Here is a 26,178-nt window from a genome sequence, read left to right as displayed (position 1 = left end):
CAACAGTTTGCTTCCTGTTGTGGCTCCCCCTGATCTTTTAAATACTCATTAAAAGGACAATTTAAAAAAAAAAAATTACTTCCTAGACGTCAAACATCTAATGACTGAAACGCATGGGTAATTGGGTGTATGGATGAGCCGCAGTTTTCACCCACCGTAAAGCTTTTGCCGTTTCAAATGATCCTCCCTTACCTAAATATTAGTGTGCAAAGTGATGTCTTTAGGAACAAAGGGAAGAAAAACTGTTTGGCTCGGCAAGGTTGAACACGTCTGCATCTATGAAAGTCTCGAAAGATGGCCAAATGCTAATTGAGTGAATGGCGGTTTTGGGATTATCTACAGTGCCTTGCGAAAGTATTCGGCCCCCTTGAACTTTGCGACCTTTTGCCACATTTCAGGCTTCAAACAAAGATATAAAACTGTATTTTTTTGTGAAGAATCAACAACAAGTGGGACACAATCATGAAGTGGAACGACATTTATTGGATATTTCAAACTTTTTTAACAAATCAAAAACTGAAAGATTGGGCGTGCAAAATTATTCAGCCCCCTTAAGTTAATTCTTTGTAGCGCCACCTTTTGCTGCGATTACAGCTGTAAGTCGCTTGGGGTATGTCTCTATCAGTTTTGCACATCGAGAGACTGAACATTTTTCCCATTCCTCCTTGCAAAACAGCTCGAGCTCAGTGAGGTTGGATGGAGAGCATTTGTGAACAGCAGTTTTCAGTTCTTTCTACAGATTCTCGATTGGATTCAGGTCTGGACTTTGACTTGGCCATTCTAACACCTGGATATGTTTATTTTTGAACCATTCCATTGTAGATTTTGCTTTATGTTTTGGATCATTGTCTTGTTGGAAGACAAATCTCCGTCCCAGTCTCAGGTCTTTTGCAGACTCCATCAGGTTTTCTTCCAGAATGGTCCTGTATTTGGCTCCATCCATCTTCCCATCAATTTTAACCATCTTCCCTGTCCCTGCTGAAGAAAAGCAGGCCCAAACCATGATGCTGCCACCACCATGTTTGACAGTGGGGATGGTGTGTTCAGCTGTGTTGCTTTTACGCCAAACATAACGTTTTGCATTGTTGCCAAAAAGTTCAATTTTGGTTTCATCTGACCAGAGCACCTTCTTCCACATGTTTGGTGTGTCTCCCAGGTGGCTTGTGGCAAACTTTAAACAACACTTTTTATGGATATCTTTAAGAAATGGCTTTCTTCTTGCCACTCTTCCATAAAGGCCAGATTTGTGCAATATACGACTGATTGTTGTCCTATGGACAGAGTCTCCCACCTCAGCTGTAGATCTCTGCAGTTCATCCAGAGTGATCATGGGCCTCTTGGCTGCATCTCTGATCAGTCTTCACCTTGTATGAGCTGAAAGTTTAGAGGGACGGCCAGGTCTTGGTAGATTTGTAGTGATCTGATACTCCTTCCATTTCAATATTATCGCTTGCACAGTGCTCCTTGGGATGTTTAAAGCTTGGGAAATCTTTATGTATCCAAATCCGGCTTTAAACTTCTTCACAACAGTATCTCGGACCTGCCTGGTGTGTTCCTTGTTCTTCATGATGCTCTCTGCGCTTTTAACGGACCTCTGAGACTATCACAGTGCAGGTGCATTTATACGGAGACTTGATTACACACAGGTGGATTGTATTTATCATCATTAGTCATTTAGGTCAACATTGGATCATTCAGAGATCCTCACTGAACTTCTGGAGAGAGTTTGCTGCACTGAAAGTAAAGGGGCTGAATAATTTTGCACGCCCAATTTTTCAGTTTTTGATTTGTTAAAAAAAGTTTGAAATATCCAATAAATGTCGTTCCACTTCATGATTGTGTCCCACTTGTTGTTGATTCTTCACAAAAAAATACAGTTTTATATCTTTATGTTTGAAGCCTGAAATGTGGCAAAAGGTCGCAAAGTTCAAGGGGGCCGAATACTTTCGCAAGGCACTGTAAATGATCCCCAGTTTACAATTGGTTTATTCATCCTACTCCTCTGTAACTATTCCCCAGGTTGCTGTAAATGAGAATGTTTTCTCAGTCAACTTACCTGGTAAAATAAGGGTTAAATAAATTGTATTTAACCATATATATTTCACACACACACTACCAGGCAAAAGTTTGGACAGACCTACTCATTCAAGTTTATTTTTGATCATGTCCTATATTGTAGAATAATAGTGAGGACTTTGAAAAAACACTATGAAACTATGAAAAAAACACATCTGGAATCATGTAATAACCAAACAAGTATTAAACAAATCCAAATACATTTTATATTTGAGATTCTTCAAAGACCCACCCTTTGCCTTGATGACAGCTTTGCACACTCTTGGCCTTCTCTCAACCAGCTTCATGAGATAGTCACCTGGTATGCATTTCAATTAACAGGTATGCCTTGCTAAAAGTGAATTTGTGGAAGTTATTCCCTTAATGCGTTTGAGCCAATGAGTTGTGTTGTGACAAGGCAGGGGTGGTATACAGAAGATATCCCTATTTGGGAAAAGACCAAGTCCATATTATAGAAAGAACAGCTCAAATAAGCAAAGAGAAACGACAGGCCATCGTTACTTTAAGACATGAAGGTCAGTCCATCCCAAAAATTTCAAGAAATTTCTTCAAATGCAATCTCAAAAACCATCAAGCGCTATGATGAATCTGGCTCTCATGAGGACGGCCACAGGGAAGGAAGACCTAGAGTTCTCTGCTGCAGAGGAAAAGTTCATTAGAGTTACCAGCCTCAGAAATTGCAGCCCAAATAAATCCTTCAGAACTCAAGTAACAGACATCTTAACATCAACTGTTCAGAGGAGACTGCGTGAATCAGGCCTTTATGGTAAAATTGCTGTAAAGAAACAACTACTAAAGGATACCAATAATAAGAAGAGACTTGCTTGGGCCAAGAAACACAAGCAATGGACATTAAGACTGGTGGAAATCTGTCCTTTGGTCTGATGAGTCCCAATTTGAGCTATTTGGTTACAACAAATACAGCTGTGTCTTTGGACGCAGAGTAGGTGAACGGATGATCTCTGCATGTGTGTTTCCCACAGTGAAGCATGAAGGTGGTGTGATGGTGCTTTGCTTGTGACACTGTGATTTATCCCATCTGGTTTGCGCTTAGTGGGACTATCATTTGTTTTTCAACAGGACAATGACCCAAAACACACCTCCAGGCTGTGTAAGGTCTATTTAACCAAGGAGATTGACGGATTGCTGCATCAGATGACCTGGCCTCCACAATCACCCGACCTCAACCCAATTTGAGATGGTGAGTTGGACCACAGAGTGAAACAAAATCAGCCAACAAGTGCTCAACATAATGTGGGAACTCCTTCCAGACAGTTGGAAAAGCATTCCAGGTGATCAAGGCAAAGGATGGCTACTTTGAAGAATCTAAAATATATTCTGATTTGTTTAACACTTTTTTGGGGACTACATGATTCCATGTGTTATATTATGTTTTGATGTCTTCACTATTATTCTACAATTTAGAAAATAGTAAAAATAAAGAAAAACCCTTGAATGAGTAGGTGTGTCCAAACTTTTCACTGGTACTAATGTGTATGTATGTTATGCACAGTGGGGCAAAAAAAGTATTTAGTCAGTCACCAATTGTGCAAGTTCTCCCAGTTAAAAAGATGAGGCCTGCAATTTTCATCATAGGTACACTTCAACTACGACAGACAAAATTAGAAAAAAAATCCAGAAAATCACATTGTAGGATTAATGAATTTATTTGCAAATTATGGTGGAAAATAAGTTTTTGCCCCACTGTATGTATGTTATGTAATGTATGTATACACTCTCTCTCTAGACTAAAATCCAATTAATACTTGATCCGGAAATGTGGTTGGAGGCTCCATATGGAGGGTGTGTTGCAATTGCGGAACCTCTAGAGGCAAGCAGAGGCCAAATCGACCTCCGTACCGCATCTCCATGTACCTCACAAATTTTGGAACAATGCGGAGGGCTGCAGAGGGCTCTGTATAGCTCTGCATTAACATGATTGGTTGAAGGTAGGTGGAGGCAGTAGGTCCTGCAGAAAGCACAAACTCACTTCCTTGACAACAACTCTGCACCGCTCAGCAAGCGCAAGAAGTACGAATGCCCTGACTTCCGCTGAGGCCATATCACATTAAATGCTGCCATCGGAAAGACCATGCGCCCAGATGCACACAATCTCTCCAGAATGCGCTCTCCCGCCAATTTGTGCACATTCATTGTTTCATAACTTCATTGTGTGAATTGTTTGCATTTGATTGTTAGTGTATATCAACTCCCCATTACATATATCACCAGCAGTACATTTACAATTAATTCCTAACCTACAATGTTTGTTAATTTGGTTATGATAATTTCTGTTAATTCATTCAATATTATTATTCCAGTCTTCCCCTTACCATTGTCAGAGTGGACACATTCTTTGCAAAGCGCACAACCTATGCTACACTTATGAGGAACAAGTTTAGGCTTATTTCATTCCATTTACGAGTTTTGTCAATTTAGCCAGTGTCTTTTGTTTGGAGCACTCCTGTCAGGAGTTAGGACAAGCACTCATTGAAATACAAGCTACCGTGGCTGCGCGCAAATGTAGGCATACAAATGTGCCCATTTGGTGTTTCTGATAGGCTTTAACGCACCACCACTGTGCCACCTGTGGAGCTTCTCAAAGGAATGTTTTCTTCACTTCAAACAGCAAGCACACAAAGTATCTCTCTACATCCATTGAGAATGACAATAGTTCCTCAACGTGTTTGAAAAATCTTTCCAGCTCTCTCCCTTTCGATAACAACTCAGCATGAAAGGGAAAAATGTCATGCTCTGATCCAGTGGAAATGTCATAAAATAGGACTACCTGATTACTTCTTATGAGTGCTGGACTGAAATAGGTTCTGGTACCCATTTTGGGTGCTGGTACTGTTTATATTTAGGTGCAGGTGCTCCACAAGTCTTTTGAGCTAATTGTCTATAAAAGGAACAGGAGCTCTAGCAGTAGAACATTTAAGGGGCCGATGGTTAGCTCTGGTAAACTCCTGCCAACTCAAGCACTGCTTCTTATCCCCTGCGCAAATAGCCTACAGCTGTGTCTGTTCCGAGCTCACTGGCACAGGAAACTCTGAGGGCCCAGAATATTTTACACAATGTTGCAAGTTTGCTAGTGCACGCTTCAGCCGGACCCAAGTTAATAGTTGATAGCAGACAGGCCATGTGTAGCCAACGTGATTTATAGGATATTTATTTTTAAATCACAATATTTTCTACCTGCAGGCTGCAATGTTTTTATTTGTTGGCTTTATGTAGGCTATTTTTACATAGTTGGTAATGGCAATAGAAGTTCCTTTTTAGGTTTGTATCATTTTCATTTGGTTACAATTTTGATGAACCACATGACAATGATTTTGAGATATGAAGACGTTTTTATAAATTAAATGAAAATGTGCATATGAAAACCATAACTGGCACGCAGATCGGAAGAAATGGTAAGATAAATTGGCATTCCACATGAGAAAGGTTGCCGACTCCTTGTGTAGCCTATTAGCGGCAACGTCAGGAGAACAAAGGCAGAATCTGTGAAAGCCAGCAGGAGCGGGAGGAGAAAAGTTGGGTCAGGTTAAGTTACTTTTCATTCTGGATATCTAGATCTCTGGCGCCCTCAAGACATTTGTCTTATTTAATCAAACCATAAGCTTAAAGCATCAGACAAGCTCAATGCATATAGTTGATTTTATTAAAACACAAAGGTCCATATGTTAAAAAATAAAATTATATATATATATATTCTTTTTTAAACACGTTTAAACATTTCGACCAATCGATAGGTCGAAAGAACAGATGACTTACGGTCGACCAAGATATATACACTGCTCCAAAAAAATAAAGGGAACACTAAAATAACACATCCTAGATCTGAATGAATGAAATATTATTAAATACTTTTTTCTTTACATAGTTGAATGTGCTGACAACAAAATCACACAAAAATTATCAATGGAAATCAAATTTATCAACCCATGGAGGTCTGGTTTTGGAGTCCCACTCAAAATTAAAGTGGAAAACCACACTACAGGCTGATCCAACTTTGATGTAATGTCCTTAAAACATAATGAGTCTCAGTAGTGTGTGTGGCCTCCACGTGCCTGTATGACCTCCCTACAATGCCTGGGCATGCTCCTGATGAGGTGGCGGATGGTCTCCTGAGGGATCTCCTCCCAGACCTGGACTAAAGCATCCGCCAACTCCTGGACAGTCTGTGGTGCAACGTGGCGTTGGTGGATGGATGGAGCGAGACATGATGTCCCAGATGTGCTCAATTGGATTCAGATCTGTGGAACGGGCGGGCCAGTCCATAGCATCAATGCCTTCCTCTTGCAGGAACTGCTGACACACTCCAGCCACATGAGGTCTAGCATTGTCTTGCATTAGGAGGAACCCAGGGCCAACAACACCAGCATGTGGTCTCACAAGGGGTCTGAGGATCTCATCTCGGTACCTAATGGCAGTCAGGCTACCTCTGGTGAGCACATGGAGGGATGTGCGGCCCCCCAAAGAAATGCCACCCCACACCATGACTGACCCACCGCCAAACCGGTCATGCTGGAGGATGTTGCAGGCAGCAGAACGTTCAACGCGGCGTCTCCAGACTCTGTCACGTCTGTCACATGTGCTCAGTGTGAACCTGCTTTCATCTGTGAAGAGCACAGGGCGCCAGTGGCGAATTTGCCAATCTTGGTGTTCTCCTGCAAATGCTAAACGTCCTGAACGGTGTTGGGCTGTAAGCACAACCCCCACCTGTGGACGTCGGGACCTCATACCACCCTCATGGAGTCTGTTTCTGACCGTTTGAGTGACTGCTGGAGGTCATTTTGCAGGGCTCTGGCAGTGCTCCTCCTGCTCCTCCTTTCACAAAGGCGGAGGTAGCGGTCCTGCTGCTGGGTTGTTGCCCTCCTACGGCCTCCTCCACGTCTCCTGATGTACTGGCCTGTCTCCTGGTAGCGCCTCCATGCTCTGGACACTACGCTGACAGACACAGCAAACCTTCTTGCCACAGCTCGCATTGATGTGCCATCCTGGATGAGCTGCACTACCTGAGCCACTTGTGTGGGTTGTAGACTCCGTCTCATGCTACCACTAGAGTGAAAGCACCGCCAGCATTCAAAATTGACCAAAACATCAGCCAGGAAGCATAGGAACTGAGAAGTGGTCTGTGGTCACCACCTGCAGAACCACTCCTTTATTGGGGGTGTCTTGCTAATTGCTTATAATTTCCACCTGTCTATTCCATTTGCACAACAGCATGTGAAATTTATTGTCAATCAGTGTTGCTTCCTAATTGGACAGTTTGATTTCACAGAAGTGTGATTGACTTGGAGTTACATTGTGTTGTTTAAGTGTTCCCTTTATTTTTTTGAGCAGTGTGTATGTATATATATATATATATATATATATATATATATATTTATTTATTTTCCCCCCAGGGACAGTCCGACATAGAATAAACAAATCAGCTCTCAGAGCATGCGCGACTGTGTACACACACAAACTTCCCTCAGTGTGCAGTCCGCACCCACAAACACACAAATGTAATTTCCCTCTGTGCACCAACAGCAGGGGGTCTGTACAGTTAATCGCCATAAGTGAATGCTGGCACTAATTACATGACTTGGACAGTAAAAGCCCTGATATCCATTATGGATGAAGGACTGGTGACAGCCACTGAGTGGGGTGAAGTGAGTGAGCGAGTTCAGTCAGTGAACTGAATGGCAGGCTATGGGAGCTGGGTGAAAGCAGGGGAGCTCACACAGCAGGCTATTATGGGCAGCAGATGTCACACGGCATGGCGAGCAACAGGTAGCCCCTGTTGCCAAGGATACTACACCCCACTTACCTGGGGGGGGGGGGGCTGACTGCACCGTCAGACAACGTAACTTAAAAGAGGGCACATTTCCAGACTGAGGTTATCCTAAAGCACTAGCTCTACCTAGTGCATGCAGCTATATACAGTGGGGAGAACAAGTATTTGATAACCTGCAAAATTGGCAGTGTTTCCCACTTACAAAGCATGTAGAGGTCTGTAATTTCTATCATAGGTACACTTAAACTGTGAGAGGCGGAATCTAAAACAAAAATCCAGAAAATCACATTGTATGATTTTTAAGTAATTAATTTGCATTTTATTGCATGACATAAGTATTTGATCACCTTGTTTGCTACGTTTTTGTAAAACATGCTCTTTACATTGATCGTTTTGAAACTTTCTCTGCAAAGCTTAACTGTGATAAAGATTTTATATGGTCTATAATTGGTTTCTCTTTTTATTGTCAGTATCCTTTTTCAGCGTTATGATATCCATAACGGTCGACAATGTGATGGATATATCATCTTCAGAAACGTGCATTAACTACATTGTGTGTGCTTTTTCTGATATGCATCCTTTAGACTTTTACTGAAGCCATTGTTGACATATTGAAAATTATGTGAAACCTTAGAAATATATGCAGAAATGCATTCCTCACACATGGCAGTAGGGTGTTTTTATCCACAATCTGTGACTACATGTAGGTAGAGTTATTAAAGTGACTATGGCCACATAACATCAGATAGTAGCAGCGGTGTACAAGAGGGGGGTGAAATGCAAATAGTCTGGGTAGCCATTTGATTAGATGTTCAGGAGTCTTATGGCTTGGGGTTAGAAGCTGTTTAGAAGCCTCTTGGACCTAGAGCCCCAAGTCTAAGACCAAAAGGCTCCTTGACAGCTTCTACCTCCAAGCCATAAGACTGCTGAACAATTAATCAACTGGCCACCGGACTATTTACATTGACACCCCCCTCCATTTGTTTTGTACACTGCTGCTACTCGTTTATTATGCATAGTCACGTCACCCCTACCTACATGTACAAATTACCTCAACTAACCTGTACCCCTGCACACTGACTCGGTACCGGTACACCCTGTATATAGCCTTGTTATTGTGTTACTTTTTATTATTTTTTACGGTAGTTTATTTGGTCAATATTTTCTTAACGCTTCTTGAACAGCACTGTTGGTTAAGGGCTTGTAAGTAAGCATTTCACATTAAGGTCTACACCTGTTGTATTCGGCACATGTGACAAATAAAGTTTGATTTGAAAAACATCAAGAGGTATGATGAAACTGGCTCTCATGAAGACGGCCACAGGAAATGAAGATCCAGAGTTCTCTGCTGCAGAGGATAAATTCATTATAATAACTGCACCTCAGATTGCAGCCCAAATAAATGCTTCACGGAGTTCAAGTAACAGACACATCTCAACATCAACTGTTCAGAGGAGACTTCAAGAAATCAGGCCTTGATGGTTGAATTGCTGCAAAGAAACCACTACTAAAGGACACCAATAATAAGAAGAGACTTGCTTGGTCTAAGAAACGTGAGCAATGGCCATTAGACCGGTGAAAATATGTCCTTCCAGGTGAAGCCGGTTGAGAGATTATCAAGCGTGTGCAAAGAAAGCTGTCATCAAGGCAAAGGGTGGCTACTTTGAATTATCTCAAATATAAAATGTATTTTGATTAACACTTTTTTGGTTACTACTTGATCCCATGTGTGTTATTTCATAGTTTATGTCTTCACTATTATTCTACATTAAAGAAAAAAGTAAGAATAAAGAAAAAAGTAGTAGGTGTCCAAACTTTTGACTGGTACTATATATAAAGACAAAAATGTACTTGTGTAGTTTATGCCCTTAGCCTTTGCATATACCATTATGTACAGAGCCTTCAGAAAGTATTCATACCCCTTAACTTATTCCACATTCTGTTATGTTACAGCCTGATTTCAAAATTGATTTGTTTTTTTTTTTAAATCCCCCCTCGCCCATTTACAGACAATACCCCATTAAGATAAAGTGAGAACATGTTTTCAGAAATGTTATCAAACGTATTGAAAAATAAATAAAAAAATATATAATTTAGATAAGTATTCACACCTGAGTGAATACTTCGTAGAAGCACCTTTGGCAGTGATTAAAGCTGTGAGTATTTCTTTCAGTTGTGAGACGAAGAGCTTTGCCCACCTGGAATGTACAATATTTGCACATTCTTTGCTAGATAAACATTCAGGTTTTGCCATCGATTTGCAAGTAAATTTAAGTCAAAACTGTAACTCGGCCAGGAACATTCACTTTCTTCTTGGTAAGCAACTGCAGCGTAGATTTGGCCTTGTGTTTTAGGTTACTGTCCTGCTGAAATGTGAACTCATCTCCCAGTGTCTGGAAAAACTCCTCATTCCTTAACGATTTCAATCATATCCATTAAATGTTGAAGCGACCACGATGCTTGAAAATATGGAGAGTTGTACCCTTGTAATGTCTTGTATCGTATTGTATTTGCCCCAAACCCAACACTTTGTATTCAGGACAACAGTTCATTGCTTTTCCACATTTTTTGCAGTATTACTTTAGTGCCTTGTTGCAAACAGGATGCAAGTTTAAAACATTGTTTTTAAATTCTGTACATGCTTCCTTTTTAATTTTTTTTCCCCTTTTTCTCCCCAATTTCAATCCAATTACGATCTTGTCTCATTGCTGCAACTCCAACAGGCTCGGGAGAGGCAAAGGTCGAGTCATGCGTCCTCCGAAACATGACACGCTAAGCCGTGCTTCTCAACACCCGCTCGCTTAACCTGGAAGCCAGCCACACCAATGTGTCGGAGGATTAACAGTTCAATTGACAACCAAAGTCAGCTTGCAGGCACCCAGCCCGCCACAAGGAGTCACTAGAACGCAATGAACCAAGTAAAGCCCCCCGGCCAAACCCTCACCTAACCGGGCTAACTGTGCGCCACCCTATGGTACCTCCGGTCACGGCCGGTTGTGACACAGCCTGGAATCGAACCCCAGGCTGTAGTGACGCCACAACACTGCGATGCAGTGCCTTAGACCGCTGCACACTCGGGAGGCCTGGCTTCCTTCAGTTCACTCAGTCAATTAGGTTAGTATTGTGGTGTAACTACAACGTTGTTCATCCATCATCAGTTTTCTCCTATCATAGCCATTAAACTAACTGTTTTAAAGTCACCATTGACCTCATGGTGAAATCTTTGAGAAATGTCTTTCCTCTCTGGCAACTGAGTTAGGAAGGAAGCCTGTACCTTTGTAGCAACTAGGTGTATTGATACACCATCCAAAGTGTAACTAATATTTTTGATTGTTTTTTTACCCATCTACCAATAGGTGCCCTTCTTGGCAAGGCATTGGATAACATCCCTGTTCTTTGTGGTTGAACCTGTTTGAAATTCACTGCTCGACTGAGGACCTTACAGATACTTATTAATACTTATTTCCAACCATAATTTGCAAATAAATTCATAAAAAATCCTACAATGTGATTTTCTGGATTTTCTTCCCTCATTTTGTCTGTCATAGTTGAAGTGTACCTATGATGAAAATTACAGGCCTCTCATCTTTTTAAGTGGAAGAACTTGCACAATTGGTGGCTGACTAAATACTTTTTTGCCCCACTGTATATCCTATCTGTTAGTAAGAATACATAAGTTAAATTAAGAGCTTAGTTGGTTTAGGCACAGAAAAAGGAACCAACCTTCCGGCAAGCCATGATTGGCTGAGATAATGATTGGGCTGGACACCGAGAGATGAGTTTGCATTGGTCTGCCATGTAGCACGCTTCACTCTATAATATGAGCTGGTCAGTATGAATAGGTTATCCTTTCTAAAGCAGCTTTTTTTAAAGATATCACATAGCAGAATTGCAAAAATGTTGCTCTCCACTTTCTGGAGGACCGAGTTTTGAAATCAGTGGAATTAGAGTATGATAGCTAAGGAGATGGATAAAATTCTGGCATGTGATTGCAAATACGCAGACGGAATCGAAAAGGCACAGAAGGCTGTTGTAAAACACCTGTCTCCGGATTACATCTTCAAACTAAGAAGAACCATGGCATCCGCGATAGAGAGCGAGAAGCGCTCATCCATGTATACGGTAAGAGTCGAGCTAGATACATTTTCAGATATTACACGTTTCTCATTTTGTCAGAAAGTTGCTTTCATTGCAAGTGAAAGAGTACTGTTAGCTAGCTAGCTAACGTTACATGTATGATCTGCGTAGTAAAATTACTCATATCTCAGAGCCATTTGCATTGCTAGTTATAGCCTAATATTAGCTAACTAACATTGAACCTGGTTGGTTAGCTACCTGCAGATTCATGCAGGGTATTAACATATTGAGTTGGGATTATGGTTCATTGTTTAGATAGCTCACTACACGTCCAAACAAAAGACTCCGCTATGAAAGTACAGTTGAAGTCGGAAGTTTACATACACCTTAGGCAAATACATTTAAACTCAGTTTCACAATTCCTGACATTTAATCCCAGTAAGAATTCCCTGTTTTATTTTAAGAGTGTGAAATGTCAAAATAATAGTAGAGAGGTTATTTTATTTCTTTCATCACATTCCCAGTGGGTCAGAAGTTTTACATACATACAATTAGTATTTGGAGCATTGCCTTCAAATTGTTTAACTTGGGTCAAACGTTTTAGGTAGCCTTCCAAAAGCTTCCCACAATGTGTTGGGTGAATTTTGACCCATTCCTCCTGACAGAGCTGGTGTAACTGAAACAGGTTTGTAGGTCTCCTTGCTCGCACAAGCTTTTTCAGTTCTACACACATTTTCTATAGGATTGACATCAGGGCTTTGTGATGGCCACTCCAATAACTTGAATTTGTTGTCCCTAAGCCATTTTGCCACAACTTTGGAAGTATGCTTGGGGTCATTGTCCATTTGGAAGACCCATTTGCGACCAAGCTTTAACTTCCTGACTGATGTCTTGAGATGTTGCTTCAATATATCCACATAATTTCCCTCCATCCTGATGCCATCTATTTTGTGAAGTGCACCAGTCCCTCCTGCATCAAAGCACCCCCACAACATGATGCTGTCACCCCCGTTCTTCACGGTTGGGATGGTGTTCGTCGGCTTGCAAGCCTCCCTCTTTTTCCTCCAAACATAATGATAGACATTATGGCCAAAGAGTACTATTTTTTTTTCCATCAGACCAGAGGACATTTCTCCAAAAAGTACGATCTTTGTCCCCATGTGCAGTTGCAAACCATAGTCTGGCTTTTTTATGGCGGTTTTGGAGCAGTGGCTTCTTCCTTGCAGAGCGGCCTTTCAGCTTATGTCGATATAGGACTCGTTTTACTGTGGATATAGATACTTTTGTACCTGTTTCCTCAAGTATCTTCACAAGGTCCTTTGCTGTTGGTCTTGGATTGATTTGCACTGTTCTCACCAAAGTACGTTCATCTCTAGGAGACAGAATGAGTCTCTTTCCTGAACGGTATGACGGCTGCGTGGTCCCATGGTGTTTATACCTGCGTGTCAGTGTTTGTACAGATGAATGTGGTACCTTCAGGCATTTGGAAATTGCTCCCTAGGATGAACCAGACTTGTGGAGGTCTACAATTGTTTTTCTAAGGTCTTGGCTGATTTCTTTTGATAGGCTAATTGACATAATTTGAGTCAATCAGAAGATCTAAAGCCATGACATCATTTTCTGGAATTTTCCAAGCTGTTTAAAGGCACAGTCAATTTAGTGTATGTAAACTTCTGACCCACTGGAATTGTGATACAGTGAATTATAAGTGAAATAATCTGTCTGTAAACAATTGTTTGAAAAATTACTTAGGACATCTACTTTGTGCATGACACAACAGACTTGCCAAAACTATAGTTTGTTAACAAGAAATGTGTGGAGTGTTAGCAACTCCAACCTAAGTGTATGTAAACTTCCGACTTCAACTATTTCAATAGAATGTTTATGTTGTCACTACGACAACTGTCGATTGACGTAGCTGGTAAATTCACTCTGGCTATCTACTATGATTTCAGCACACTCTCGTATGTGTGTGCCAGAGTGAAGAATAACTGACGAATTTAGGAACACTCAACACCCGTTGAATATGGCGGGTGTCAGTAAACGTTTGCAAAACAGCATAAATAAATTGTTGCCAGCAGCAGTTGCAGTCACCAACACTCTAGATAACATACAAACAGCCTAACCTGCCCTGCTAGGGCGAGTAAAATGGTCAGAGTGAGCTGTCCTCTCATTTGTGCCTGGAAGTAGCTAGCAAGCTAGCCAACGTTAGCTTGGGTGCTTGACTGCTGTTAAGTCAGAACAATTAGTTCAAGCATTCTTTTCGCTCTGAATTTGTAAGAAAGCTAACGTTTAAGTTCCTTGCTCAGAACATGAGAACATATGAAAGCTGGTGGTTCCTTTTAACATGAGTCTTCAATATTCCCAAGTAAGAAGTTTTAGGTTGTAGTTATTATAGGACTATTTCTCTCTATACCATTTGTATTTCATTAAGCTTTGACTATTGGATGTTCTTATAGGCACTTTAGTATTGCCAGTGTAACAGTATAACTTCCGTCCCTCTCCTCTCTCCTACCTGGGCTCGAACCAGGAACACAACGACAACAGCCACCATCGAAGCAGCATTACCCATGCAGAGCAAGGGGAACAACTACTCCAAGTCTCAGAGCGAGTGACGTTTGAAACGCTATTAGCGCGCACCCCGCTAACTAGCTAGCCGTTTCACATCGGTTACACCAGCCTAATCTCGGGAGTTGATATGCTTGAAGTCATAAACAGCTGCTGGCAAACGCAGGAAAGTGCTGTTTGAATGAATGCTTACGAGCCTGCTGGTGCCTACCACCGCTCAGTCAGATTGCTCTATCAAATCATAGACTTAGTTATATCATGATAACACACAGAAATGCGAGCCTTAGGTCATTAATATGGTCGAATCTGGAAACTATCATCTCGAAAACAAGACGTTTATTCTTTCAGTGAAATACGGAACCGTTCCGTATTTTATCTAACTGGTGGCATCCATAAATCTAAACATTCCTGTTACATTGCACAACCTTCAATGTTATGTCATAATTCCGTAAAATTCTGGCAAATTTGAGGCCCAAACTGTTGCATATACACTGACTCTGCATGCAATGAACGTAAGAGAAGTGACACAATTTCACCTGGTTAATATTGCCTGCTAACCTGGATTTCTTTTAGCTAAATATGCAGGTTTAAAAATATATACTTCTGTGTATTGATTTTAATTAAGGCCTTGGTGTTTATGGTTAGGTACACATTGGAGCAACGACAGTCCTTTTTCGCGAATGTGCACTGCATCGATTATATGCAACGCAGGACACGCTAGATAAACTAGTAATATCAACCATGTGTAGTTAACTAGTGATTATGATTGATTGTTTTTTATAAAGATAAGTTTAATGCAAGCTAGCAACTTACCTTGGCTTACTGCATTCGCGTAACAGGCAGTCTCATCGTGGAGTGCAATGTAATCAGGTGGTTAGAGCGTTGGACTAGTTAACTGTAAGGTTGCAAGATTGAATCCCCCGAGCTGACAAAGTAAAAATCTGTCGTTCTGCCCCTGAACGAGACATTTAACCCACCGTTCCTAGGCCATCACTGAAAATAAGAATGTGTTCTTAATTAACTGACTTGCCTAGTTAAATAATGATTAAATAAAAGGTGTAAAAAAATACAATTAAAATATATACAAATAAAAATGTTATTGGCCAAATTGGTGTCCAGAAATACAGATTTTCGATTGTTGTGAAAACTTGAAATTGGCCCTAATTAAATCGGCCATTCCAATTAATCGGCCGACCTCTAATTTGCACAGCAGAAACAAATTCAATTCATTTTCTCCCTAAAGTAAATTGGAATCCTTGGCTAATCTTTCACAGAGTTCAATTGCAGATGATTCTGTGTTGCCCTATATGGCAAAGGACCATTGAGTTGGACAAGCACATGGGACTGAGGCCTGCGTAGGTGTATAATGCCATCTGCAGTCTCAAAGATGGAGAAACTCTGATATTGTTTTGCAAAAATTCTTTATCTAGGACAGACAGGTAATTAAGTCTTCAGTGCTTATTCCTATGCTACTCTAAGCACTTCAAAGCAAAACATTGGCTTGTTGGATAATAATTCTAGAGATTTCTGCATCAAGCATTCCATCATTGAGTTGTTTCACAAAAGGTCTAGGTTAGCTAATTCAGCCACTGGCACCGTTACAAGAGAGCGATTATCTGTTACTCAGTGTCACTGCTTATCCCCCACTGATACCAACAATAGATAAACACAATTAACATCGAACACCGTACCAAACTAGGTGTTTTTTGAGGCTTTCTATTTGATCAATTATGACACATTGAGTAATGTTTGCTGTATGTGAGTGATGATTGTTCACTTAGACAGATCACACTATAGATAGCTTGTTTTCTGTGCCCACTAGGCTACTGTGAATTTTTTGTTGTTGTAACAAGCACTGATTGAAAGACAATGAATAACGATCAACAGCAGATTCAATTAGGCGGTAGTGTAGTTATAGGCCTAAATACATGGGACCCTTATCACATTTGTAACACCCGTCTTCAATGCCAAGATGAATACTAGAATGACTTAGGATATAGCATTAGATGCTCAAAGGCAAAAGGCAGAACAATACACTAACCACAGCTGGGTGTACAAACAGAAAATGTATTGGTAGCCTAAAAGTTTTGTACCTCCAAATGGTCATGAATGTGTTCAGTTGGCTGTGGTTGAACTAAGGGCACTTGGCTCTGGAGACTAGACCATTACACAAGATTGCTAATGACTCCATTTCGGTCTAAAGCTGAGTCAAGACTGATTAATTACCCAAAGGCTCCGAACGTACGCTCAATATGGACTAAACAGAGTGTGACCACCATACGGGGTATTAAAACTTGATTCAAACTTGTAATTGCTTGCGAGTCGGAAGTAGCAGACAGTTTTACTATAGGAATTGCAGGATTGATTCAAAGTGCCACCTCCAAGAGCAGAAAAAAAAATTCATACACCCACAAAGTAAAGATAGGTCTATTACTTTAAGGATCTTGCTGAAAGGAGCTTAAATGGTGGGTGTTTAGAGGCCCCTATCTTGGTGGAGTAAAGACATTTTTGCATTTTTCATCAAATTTCCTGCAATTCAAAAAATGTCTCCATGGAGCTAAGAGAAAATGTTGCAGTTTGAAAGCAAATTTCATGCAATTCTATGCATTTTGCCATGGCTAATGCTGTGTTCATTTGCTCAAACAAAATCAATACATTGTATTTTTTTGTGTGGGGGGGTGAGGGGGTTCTCCCTGTCTAGCTTTTATTTTGGTGATTGTAAATTCTCAAAGATAATATTATTAAAAGTGCAATTTGCTGAAATCGCGCTGTCTATTGATGGATGCTGAAATTCTAATATTTGGAACTAATTTCAGTTTGTCACAAAAAAAACAATGTATAGTGTAGAGAGTTACAGTAACATCTAAACAGTTGTAAAATATATTTTCAATTACTAAACATTTTGTATTTTCAGCTGATTGAAACAGGTGTACAAAACTCAAAAGTAAGATGCAAAAACAAAACTTAAGAACGGGAGACATAGAATTAGTGCACATAAAACAGATCTACCACTTACACTTGCATTTAATGAGTGACAGATCTATAACTCTCATTTCTATGTGAATTTGATCAAGTCATCCAAAAAGTGACATATTGCAGCTATAAAAAATATATATTAGGTATTTTCTATGTACTTTATATATGGTTGTAGTCATTTAAAAGCATTTTTCCAACACGGAAAATATATACACTACCATTCAAAAGTTTGGGGTAACTTAAAAATGTCCCTGTTTTTTGGGTCAACTTTAAAATGTCGTTTTTGAAAGAAAAGCTAATTTTGTCCTTTAAAATTACATCAATTTGATCAGAAATACAGTGTAGCCATTGTTAATGTTGTAAATGACTATTGGAGCTACATAGAACCATTATTAGCAACCATCACTCATGTGTTCCAATGGCACGTTGTGTTATCTAATCCAAGTTGATCATTTAAAAAATCTTCAGTTTCTTGGCAGTTTCTCGCATTGAATTGCCTTCATTTCTCAGAACAAGAATAGACTGACGAGTTTCAGAATAAACTCTTTGTTTCTGGCCAATTTGAGCCTGCAATCGAACCCACAAATGCTGATGCTCCAGATACTCTACTAGTACAAAGGAGGCCAGTTTTATTGTTTCTTTAATCAGCACCACAGTTTTCAGCTGTGCTAACATAATTGCAAAAGGGTTTTCTAATGATCAATTAGCCTTTTAAAATGATAAACTTGGTTTAGCTAACACAAGGTGCCATTGGAACACAGGAGTGATGGTTGCTGATAATGGGCCTCTGAACGCCTATGTAAACTTAGCAACAAAAAAACCCCTCTTTTTCAGGACCCTTGTCTTTCAAAGATAATTCTTAAAAATCCAAATAACTTCATAGATCTTCATTGTAAAGGGTTTAAACACAGTTTCCCATGCTTGTTCAATAAACCATAAACAATTAATGAACATACACCTGTGGAACAGTCTTTCAGACACCAACAGCTTACAGACGGAAGATAATTAAGGTCACAATTATGAAAATTTAGGACACTAAAGAGGCCTTTCTACTGACTCTGAAAAACACCAAAAGAAAGATACCCAGGGTCCCTGCTCATCTGCGTGAACGTGCTGCAAGGAGACATGAGGACTGCAGATGTGGCCAGGGCAATAAATTGCAATGTCCATACTGTGAGACACCTAAGACAGCGCTACACAGAGACAAGACGGACAGCTGATCATCCTCGCAGTGGCAGACCACGTGTAACAACACCTGCACAGGATTGGTACATCCAAACATCACACCTGCGGGACAGGTACAGGACGGCGACAACAACTGCCTGAGTTACACCAGGAACACACAATCCCTCCATCAGTACTCAGACTGTCTGCAATAGGCTGAGAGAGGCTGGACTGAGGGCTTGTAGGCCTGTTGTAAGGCAGTTTCTCACCAGACATCACCGGCAACAACGTCACCTATGGTCACAAACCCACCATCGCTGGACCAGACAGGACTGGCAAAAAGTGCTCTTCACTGACGAGTCGAGGTTGTGGTCGGATTCGCGTTTATCATCAAAGGAATGAGCAATACACCGAGGCCTGTACTCTAGAGCGGGATCAATTTGGAGGTGGAGGGTCTGTCATTGTCTGGGGCGGCGTGTCACAGCATCATCGGACTGAGCTTGCTGTTATTGCAGGCAATCTCAACGCTGTGCATTACAGGGAAGACATCCTCCTCCCTCATGTGGTACCCTTCCTGCAGGATCATCCTGACATGACCCTCCAGCATGACAATGCCACCAGCCATACTGCTCGTTCTGTGTATGATTTCCTGCAAGACAGGAATGTCAGTGTTCTGCCATGGTCAGCGAAGAGCCCGGATCTCAATCGTCTGGGACCTGTTGGATCGGAGGGTGAGGGCTACTCCGGGAACTTGCAGGTGCCTTGGTGGAAGACTGGGGTAACATTTCACAGCAAGAACTGGCAAATCTGGTGCAGTCCATGTGGAGTTGCTGCACTGCAGTACTTAATGCAGCTGGTGACCACTCCATATACTGACTGTTACTTTTGATTTAGACCCCCCCCCCCCCCCCTTTGCTCAGGGACACATTACTCCATTTCTATTAGTCGCATGTCTGTGGAACTTGTTCAATGTATGTCTCGGTTGTTGAATCTTATGTTCATACAAATATTTACACAAGTTAAGTCTGCTTTAAATAAAACGTAGTTGACAGTGAGAGGCCGTTTTTTTGGGCTGAGTTTAGAAACTCCATTAAAAACCAGCCGTTTCCAGCTCCAATAGTCATTTACGACATTAACAATGTCTACACTGTATTTCTGATCAATTTGATGTTATTTTAAATGGACTATTTTTTTTTGCTTCTCTTTGAAAAACAAGAACATTTTTAAGTGACCCCAAACTTTTGAACGGTAGTGTATATATATATTTTTTCACAGTTTGGAATTAGGCCATGCAACAAAAAAAAACGCTTAGGCGGCCCACCCAAGGATTTCAATGGCAGAAAAATCCCTGATGAATAAAATCAACTAGCCCTAAACTCCATTTCCGTGATCAGTGAAGTGGGCTGTGTCAGAGTTCTAAAGCACTATTAGTGTCGTTCCAGTGACGAGGAAAGCCACTTGCTGTTGCTGGCACAATGCCCGACATCCATCTTGACTGGTGCTGCGACAATCAAAAGTCGGCATATCAACACAGTCATGACACATAGTGATTCCGACACCATCAAAAAAAGCATAGGCTACAGGCAGCAAAATCTAATAGGGGCGAAAAATAAAACATGTCAATGATCTGAAAAGGCCAGTATTTCAATTGAAATAAAAGAAATGAGACATCTCATGTTTCCAACAGTTCTCCATTGCAGACTGTGGAGAGGCTCCTCTGTATTATTTTTAAGCGAGAGCCTTTTGGGCCTCTGTGCTCCAGAGAACATAAGAAATGGTGGGTTTTATGATTCTCCTCAGCCACAAACTTACTACATGATGGCTCCAGTCCTTTAAATATTTAGCATAATATTAGGACGCGCAAAAAAATGGTGAAAGGAGAAGCTATTGAGGCACAATTACAACACCATGGAGCAGAGGGGTTGACTTGACTGTAGGATGTTCATGCTGTTTCATTTGTGAAAAGTACACACTTTAAATCAAATGCATACCGACCTGGCTGTTATTGTTGAAGGTGCAGAAAGATGGAATGCATTTCACTACAACGCTAGGCTATATGCTCAGTAAAACACATGAGGTTTGATAAAGCCACCTGGGTGAATGGGAAATAGGAAAAGTAAGGCACTGGCAATGTTTTCCCTAAAAACAAAATGTTGAAGGCGGGGTGCAGAGGAACCTGTAACAGCCCCCATGGAAGCCAGCTTCAAAACATTTCTATTGAAGTCAATGGAGGTCAAATTCCTTCAGGTGAGACAACATAACTGTGAGGGATAGCATTGGTAAGGAAATCACTGTATTATTATTTTCATACACAGACCAAAAATCGCACTAATTTACCATGCCTGCTTTTTTATACCAGCTTTTTCATATATCTGAAAAGGTTAGGGGGTTATGGCAAATTCAAAGCCATCTTATGACCTATATGCCTTTCATATCAAGATGTTTTTCTGCCAACTTTACCATAATGTTAACATTTTCCACCTTTTCTTTATGTCTGAAAGGTTAGGCAAATTGTTGCTTACTGAATCTCCCAAAGTCACCCAATCCTTGTAATAAATTTGAAGCAATAGCCTACCCGCAAGTGGTCAACTTGATCATTTCAGCACTGTTTTAATTGGGACAGTGCCATCGCACTGCTTTGAGACAAGGGTGGGGATTCGCCTTGATAAATCAATAAGGTCAGATTTGAATTTTCACTGACTCTCCGTTTAGATATTGGTTAGGCTACAATTAGATTGGGGAAACGTTAGCTAAGTTCAGGGGAGTGCTGCTCATGATTATCTTGTCTAGTTGGCTCATGTATTACAAAATTGTGCCAGCATGTTATGTAGCTTAACAAGTGGATTATTTTACTCTTCACTCGCAGTTGCTTGGTAGCCTAGGGCTACTCCCGACCAAAAGCCTGTGAATTCACTGACTTGTCTGATAATCAATGTGAATTTGTTTCACTGAATCTGTCTGTATAGGCTATTTGGTTTCTGACTGAGCAAATAAGTGGAGGTGGTATAAGCTAATCTATTGTTTGCTCATTTATCACTGATCAGAAACATTTAGCATGCAATAATGTAGCATAAATCAAGTGTAGGCCTATTATTTTGCCCGATCTCGTATCGGCAACTACAAAAGTCTGCAGAGGTTGTGATATATGAACACGAGAGAGACATGCTTGTGAAAATAGGATTTGTGTTTTCTATTGGTATCATGCTGAAAACACTACGGCTGCTCACTAACAAACTAGAGAGGGTAGGGAAAGACGAAACGTGGATCAAAAAAGCATGAGCTTGGATTTGTATATTTGGATCCCCATTAGCTTTTGCAGAAGCAGTAAATACTCTTCCTGGGGTTCACAAATAAAACACAAAACAAGTAAGAAAAACACTGATACACAAGGAGAGTCACAATTTTAAAATACAACTATATACTGTACAAACAATACAAAACAAAAATACAAACAATACAACTAAAGAATAATGTGTGTGTTAGAGTGTCTGGTCTGTACGCGTGTGTATGTGCTTGGGCTCCGTTTCAAAATATGACTTTATTTTTATATATGACAGTGGTTCCACACTTTCCTGTGACAAGTTGTGTGGGAACAATATTATTTGTATTTTATTCAGTTATATTCTTACTATAAAGTATATGTGTGTTTACTGATCTGGTAGGTGTGTATTGTCTGTTTAATGAACAAAGTTATTACAAACAAATTTGTAAGCATTAGGCTACCAACAGAGTAAATGTGACATGTGGTGGTCCCACCTAGCTATCTTAAGATGAATGCAATAACTGTAAATTGCTCTGGATAAGAGCGTCGGCTAAATTAATCAAATTTAAATGTAAAATGGATTCAAAATGTTTGCCCTCTGCTGGTGATTTGTTACATTGCCTACTATGCCAATGGCAAACGCGCATAAAGATGGCTACCACAAATCCTTCGTTTGCTAAATTCGCCAGATTGTAAATTGCTCTACATTACTTTTTGTATCGGCATTAGCATAATCACAATTCTAGCTCGAAGATGTCAGCAATTTGAAAAACTGAGAAAGTAGATTGTGCTGATTTATTGGTGCATTGAACCATGTCATTTTAAAAAATGTGGATAATTATCTGTACTCTGCCATCTTTATGGACGTTGGCCATTTTATTGTATAAAATGTCATATCAAAATACTACTCATAATACAGAGCAAGCGGTAAAGCTTCATATCACACCAATTATTGCTTTGTAGCAACTACAGAAGAAACATTATAGTCTTAAAGGAGGCCTGCGTAAAGCCAGAATGTTGCAAATATTCCAACTTCAACAATTTATTAAGATACAAATATTTGTCAAAAATCCTTCCACCAAAAGGACCCTCCTATGGATTATATTTTGTGAAAATAAATTTTTGTTATTGTTGTTGTTGAGGAATCATTCAACTTGTGGATATGTGCAGATTAACTGATTTAACTGATTTCAATATAGCTAATACAAAACCATTTTCAGTCTTTCTTACCCCTGGTCCATCAAATTCCAAATCAACCTAGCAGTCCTCTTTCAACGTTAATATAGCAGAGAATCGGAGCTGGGGGAGAGCTCTATGAAAGATAAAAACGATCAAAGTTTAAGATAAGCTATGTTTCTTTCAACACTTAAGATGTTTTGTTCTATAATATAGCCTATAGTTAGATGAATGAGGTCAAGCCATGGCCTGTGTCCTGACAGGGGATTATCCTTAATCAAGCAGGTTATGCTGGGTACCTCTTTCATCAATAACCTAAAGGATAGGTCTGGGTTTACTAATGTCTCATATTGGCTAGTTGGCGAGTGTCTTTGAAAGACTTATAAGCCTAGTACTATATGTTTCATAGCAATTAAGTGTTGAGTGGTGACGCTTGTTTCCTTGGAGTTTAGTTTAGTGCTTTCCCTATATTCATTTAGATTTTTTTTTTTATGTAAACAATTATATATTTCTGCTGAGACACGCTTTTAAATAGAGTCTCAATTACTCAACAGAACCAACAGGAGCCTGAACAATTTCTACAGTAGCAAAACACTACAGTAGCTCTATGCTGGAATACTACACTACCCAGCCTATCTGCATTGAAAGTCTATGGGAACAGATAGCGCTAACATTAGTAGCAATGCCCCCCTTTCCATAGAACACAAAGTGTTTTCCCTTTCAATAGATCTAGCCTTCAAATACTGAATAAATACTGCTGGCTCAAAATAGATAGGTTCATGACTCAAAATAAACTTCATTAGGGCGTAAGCTCGTTAAGGGACTAAGACAGGGGAATGACACTGCAAAGGTCGGTAACCTCAAATTCTGAAAGGACTTTCAGTTTGCCTAAACATTCGACTGTTACCATGCTTTCTCCATGGATATCAGTCTGAAAGAAGTCGCTGTAAAAATAATGCAATAGTCTCTACAAGCCAGAATGTTGAATACAATCATTTTTAAATGCACATTACCAATTGTCCATGCTGTTGGGCCTTCTGGCAGTAGGAAGTAGAGATAGGGTAATCACAGGAAAGTGTTGTTTACTCAACTTTTTTGCAGCGCCGGTCGGTTCTGTTGCTTGTATTTTCCATCTCCCGATGAATTTCACGTGATGCACAATATGTAAACAAATAGCCAAATATTGTTGACCAAAGCACGTTACCTCGCAATCAGCTGGAAGGGCTTGTGAAATTTGCTAGCCCATTGCATGGGACGCATTTTGGTCTGTGCTTCAGTTAAACTCTGCCATTGTTGACATATGCAAATCTCGTGCGTATTATGTCAGAATTGAAAATACAAACCGACATACAGACCAGCGTACAGAAAGTTGTGTTAATAACACTACTCTGTGGATATTGTCTCAGATTACCTCCTACATTAGGACAAAATCAGCAGACAACAGGTGAAGTATGTTCAAATGAAGTGTATTCAATAGTCTGACTTGTGACTTGACTGTTCACAAAAAGTGAGCCTACATGTAAGAGATTGGGGAGGAGTCTTCCACTCTCGGATTTGTAGAGGCTAATCTGCATTAAACAGTCTACTTTCTTTCCATCTGCCTACAAGCACCCTTTTATATATTTTGGGACTCTAGCAGGGAAGTGACTATTCTATTTTTACACTATCATACTTCTCAGTTAACTATGAGGGTGGGTTTTCGTATCATCATAACAGGCTATTGTGCCTGTTCACTGGATATTTCGAAATTGTATTAAATTCTGATTAAAATAAATCATACATTGAAATAGTATGTGAGGTGAGCATATGTTGCATTGCAAAGCTTGATTGATTGATTTCATGAAGAGCAGAGCTTGTGTGACCTCGCCTTCTGCATGAGATAAGCAGTTGGCACCTTTTATTTTTTCATATCATTCAGCAGGGTTGTTATGACCTCATTTGTAGCACTGGTGGTTACAGTAACGTTAGCGTGCATAAAAAAGAAAACCAAGAATCCGTGACGTATGGAACATTTGAGTTTGCTCAAGCTAACTAGGAGCATTTGTCCTGAACCTGTCACACAAGAATTTCAATATTTCAATCACGTGGTGTTAATCAAGCCTGTCAGGAAAGGATGAATTGGTTCGCTAACTATCCAAGTTCAAATTAATACTTCTCTTCAAAACTGGTAGCTACATTTTAGGAGAAAACAGCACGTTTCTATGAGATACCAATGGAACTTCACATGACAAAGGAAGTCTTGCTAGCTGGCTAACACAGACACCTAAAACCCCCGGGCTGTCATCCATGCCATGGGGGTGCATGTTTTCTAGTAGTGACAGCTGACAGGGAGGGGAACACGGAAGGGGCTCCCGAAACAGCTACTAAATAAAACGATGTAAGCCCATGTATAACGGGAACCACGTGCAGCAATGAATGTGGTTCCCAAGCCAGACTAACAGAAACTTTGAAACGCAAATAAATAATTGACCTCGGCTAGATAGCTAGTACTAGGCTATCATACCTTTGCCTTGCCGGCCTCGAGCTTCTTTTGCCTCTCTTCGTCTTCCATTACCGTTGTATGTAGCTGAGAAAAGAGGAAAGGGTCTTCATGCGAAGTTTCTGTTTGTTGACATTCACTTTGTTTAGTAATGGTTTCATATCACTGCGACCGGCTTGCATTAGGAGAAGACATAGTCCTTGCTACAACCACATCTCCGCCGCCATGTTATCCACGTAAACACGATTGCGTTGACGTCACGTAGGTGGCTGTTTTCTGCTGCTACGCCCCTTTAGGATCGTACTGCAGGAAATGTCAAAACGTGTCATTTGATTAAAACAAATTACAGAGGGAAACATACTGTATACAAATTAAATATACATTGATTGAAATCATATGCGTGAGTAAATCAAAATAATTTCTGTGGAGGTGCAAACAAGGTCAATGTGTTGCACAATTGCTAATCGTGATTCATTTCACACTGCCCAGTTAAGAACAGATCTAAAACATTCACAATATTGTTCAAACTGAGTTTAGAGGTTTTTTTAAAATAAAGTTTTCGTACTCTAATAATAATATCATGACGAATTTATAGTGGTCTCTCCAAATGATTAT

At 40.2% G+C, this 26,178-nt stretch overlaps 1 protein-coding gene across 2 annotated transcripts in view; it reads right to left on the bottom strand.

Annotated features, from left to right (window-relative positions):
- Window positions 1-25,826, bottom strand: part of LOC139373535 (A-kinase anchor protein 9-like) — a 139,227-nt gene extending 113,401 nt beyond the window's left edge. For both annotated transcript variants that reach the window (XM_071114157.1, XM_071114158.1), the window contains exon 1: window positions 25,588-25,826. In XM_071114157.1, coding sequence (XP_070970258.1) covers window positions 25,588-25,635 — 48 coding nt within the window. In that variant the 5' untranslated portion in view covers window positions 25,636-25,826. The remainder of the gene's footprint in view (window positions 1-25,587) is intronic.
- Window positions 25,827-26,178: the final 352 nt, after the last annotated feature.

This window comes from Oncorhynchus clarkii, chromosome 18 (genome assembly GCF_045791955.1).
Source record: "Oncorhynchus clarkii lewisi isolate Uvic-CL-2024 chromosome 18, UVic_Ocla_1.0, whole genome shotgun sequence".
Taxonomy (NCBI): Eukaryota; Metazoa; Chordata; class Actinopteri; order Salmoniformes; family Salmonidae; genus Oncorhynchus; species Oncorhynchus clarkii.
Note: the sequence above shows the minus strand (reverse complement) of the source record. Positions and strands in the feature narration are given on the sequence as shown.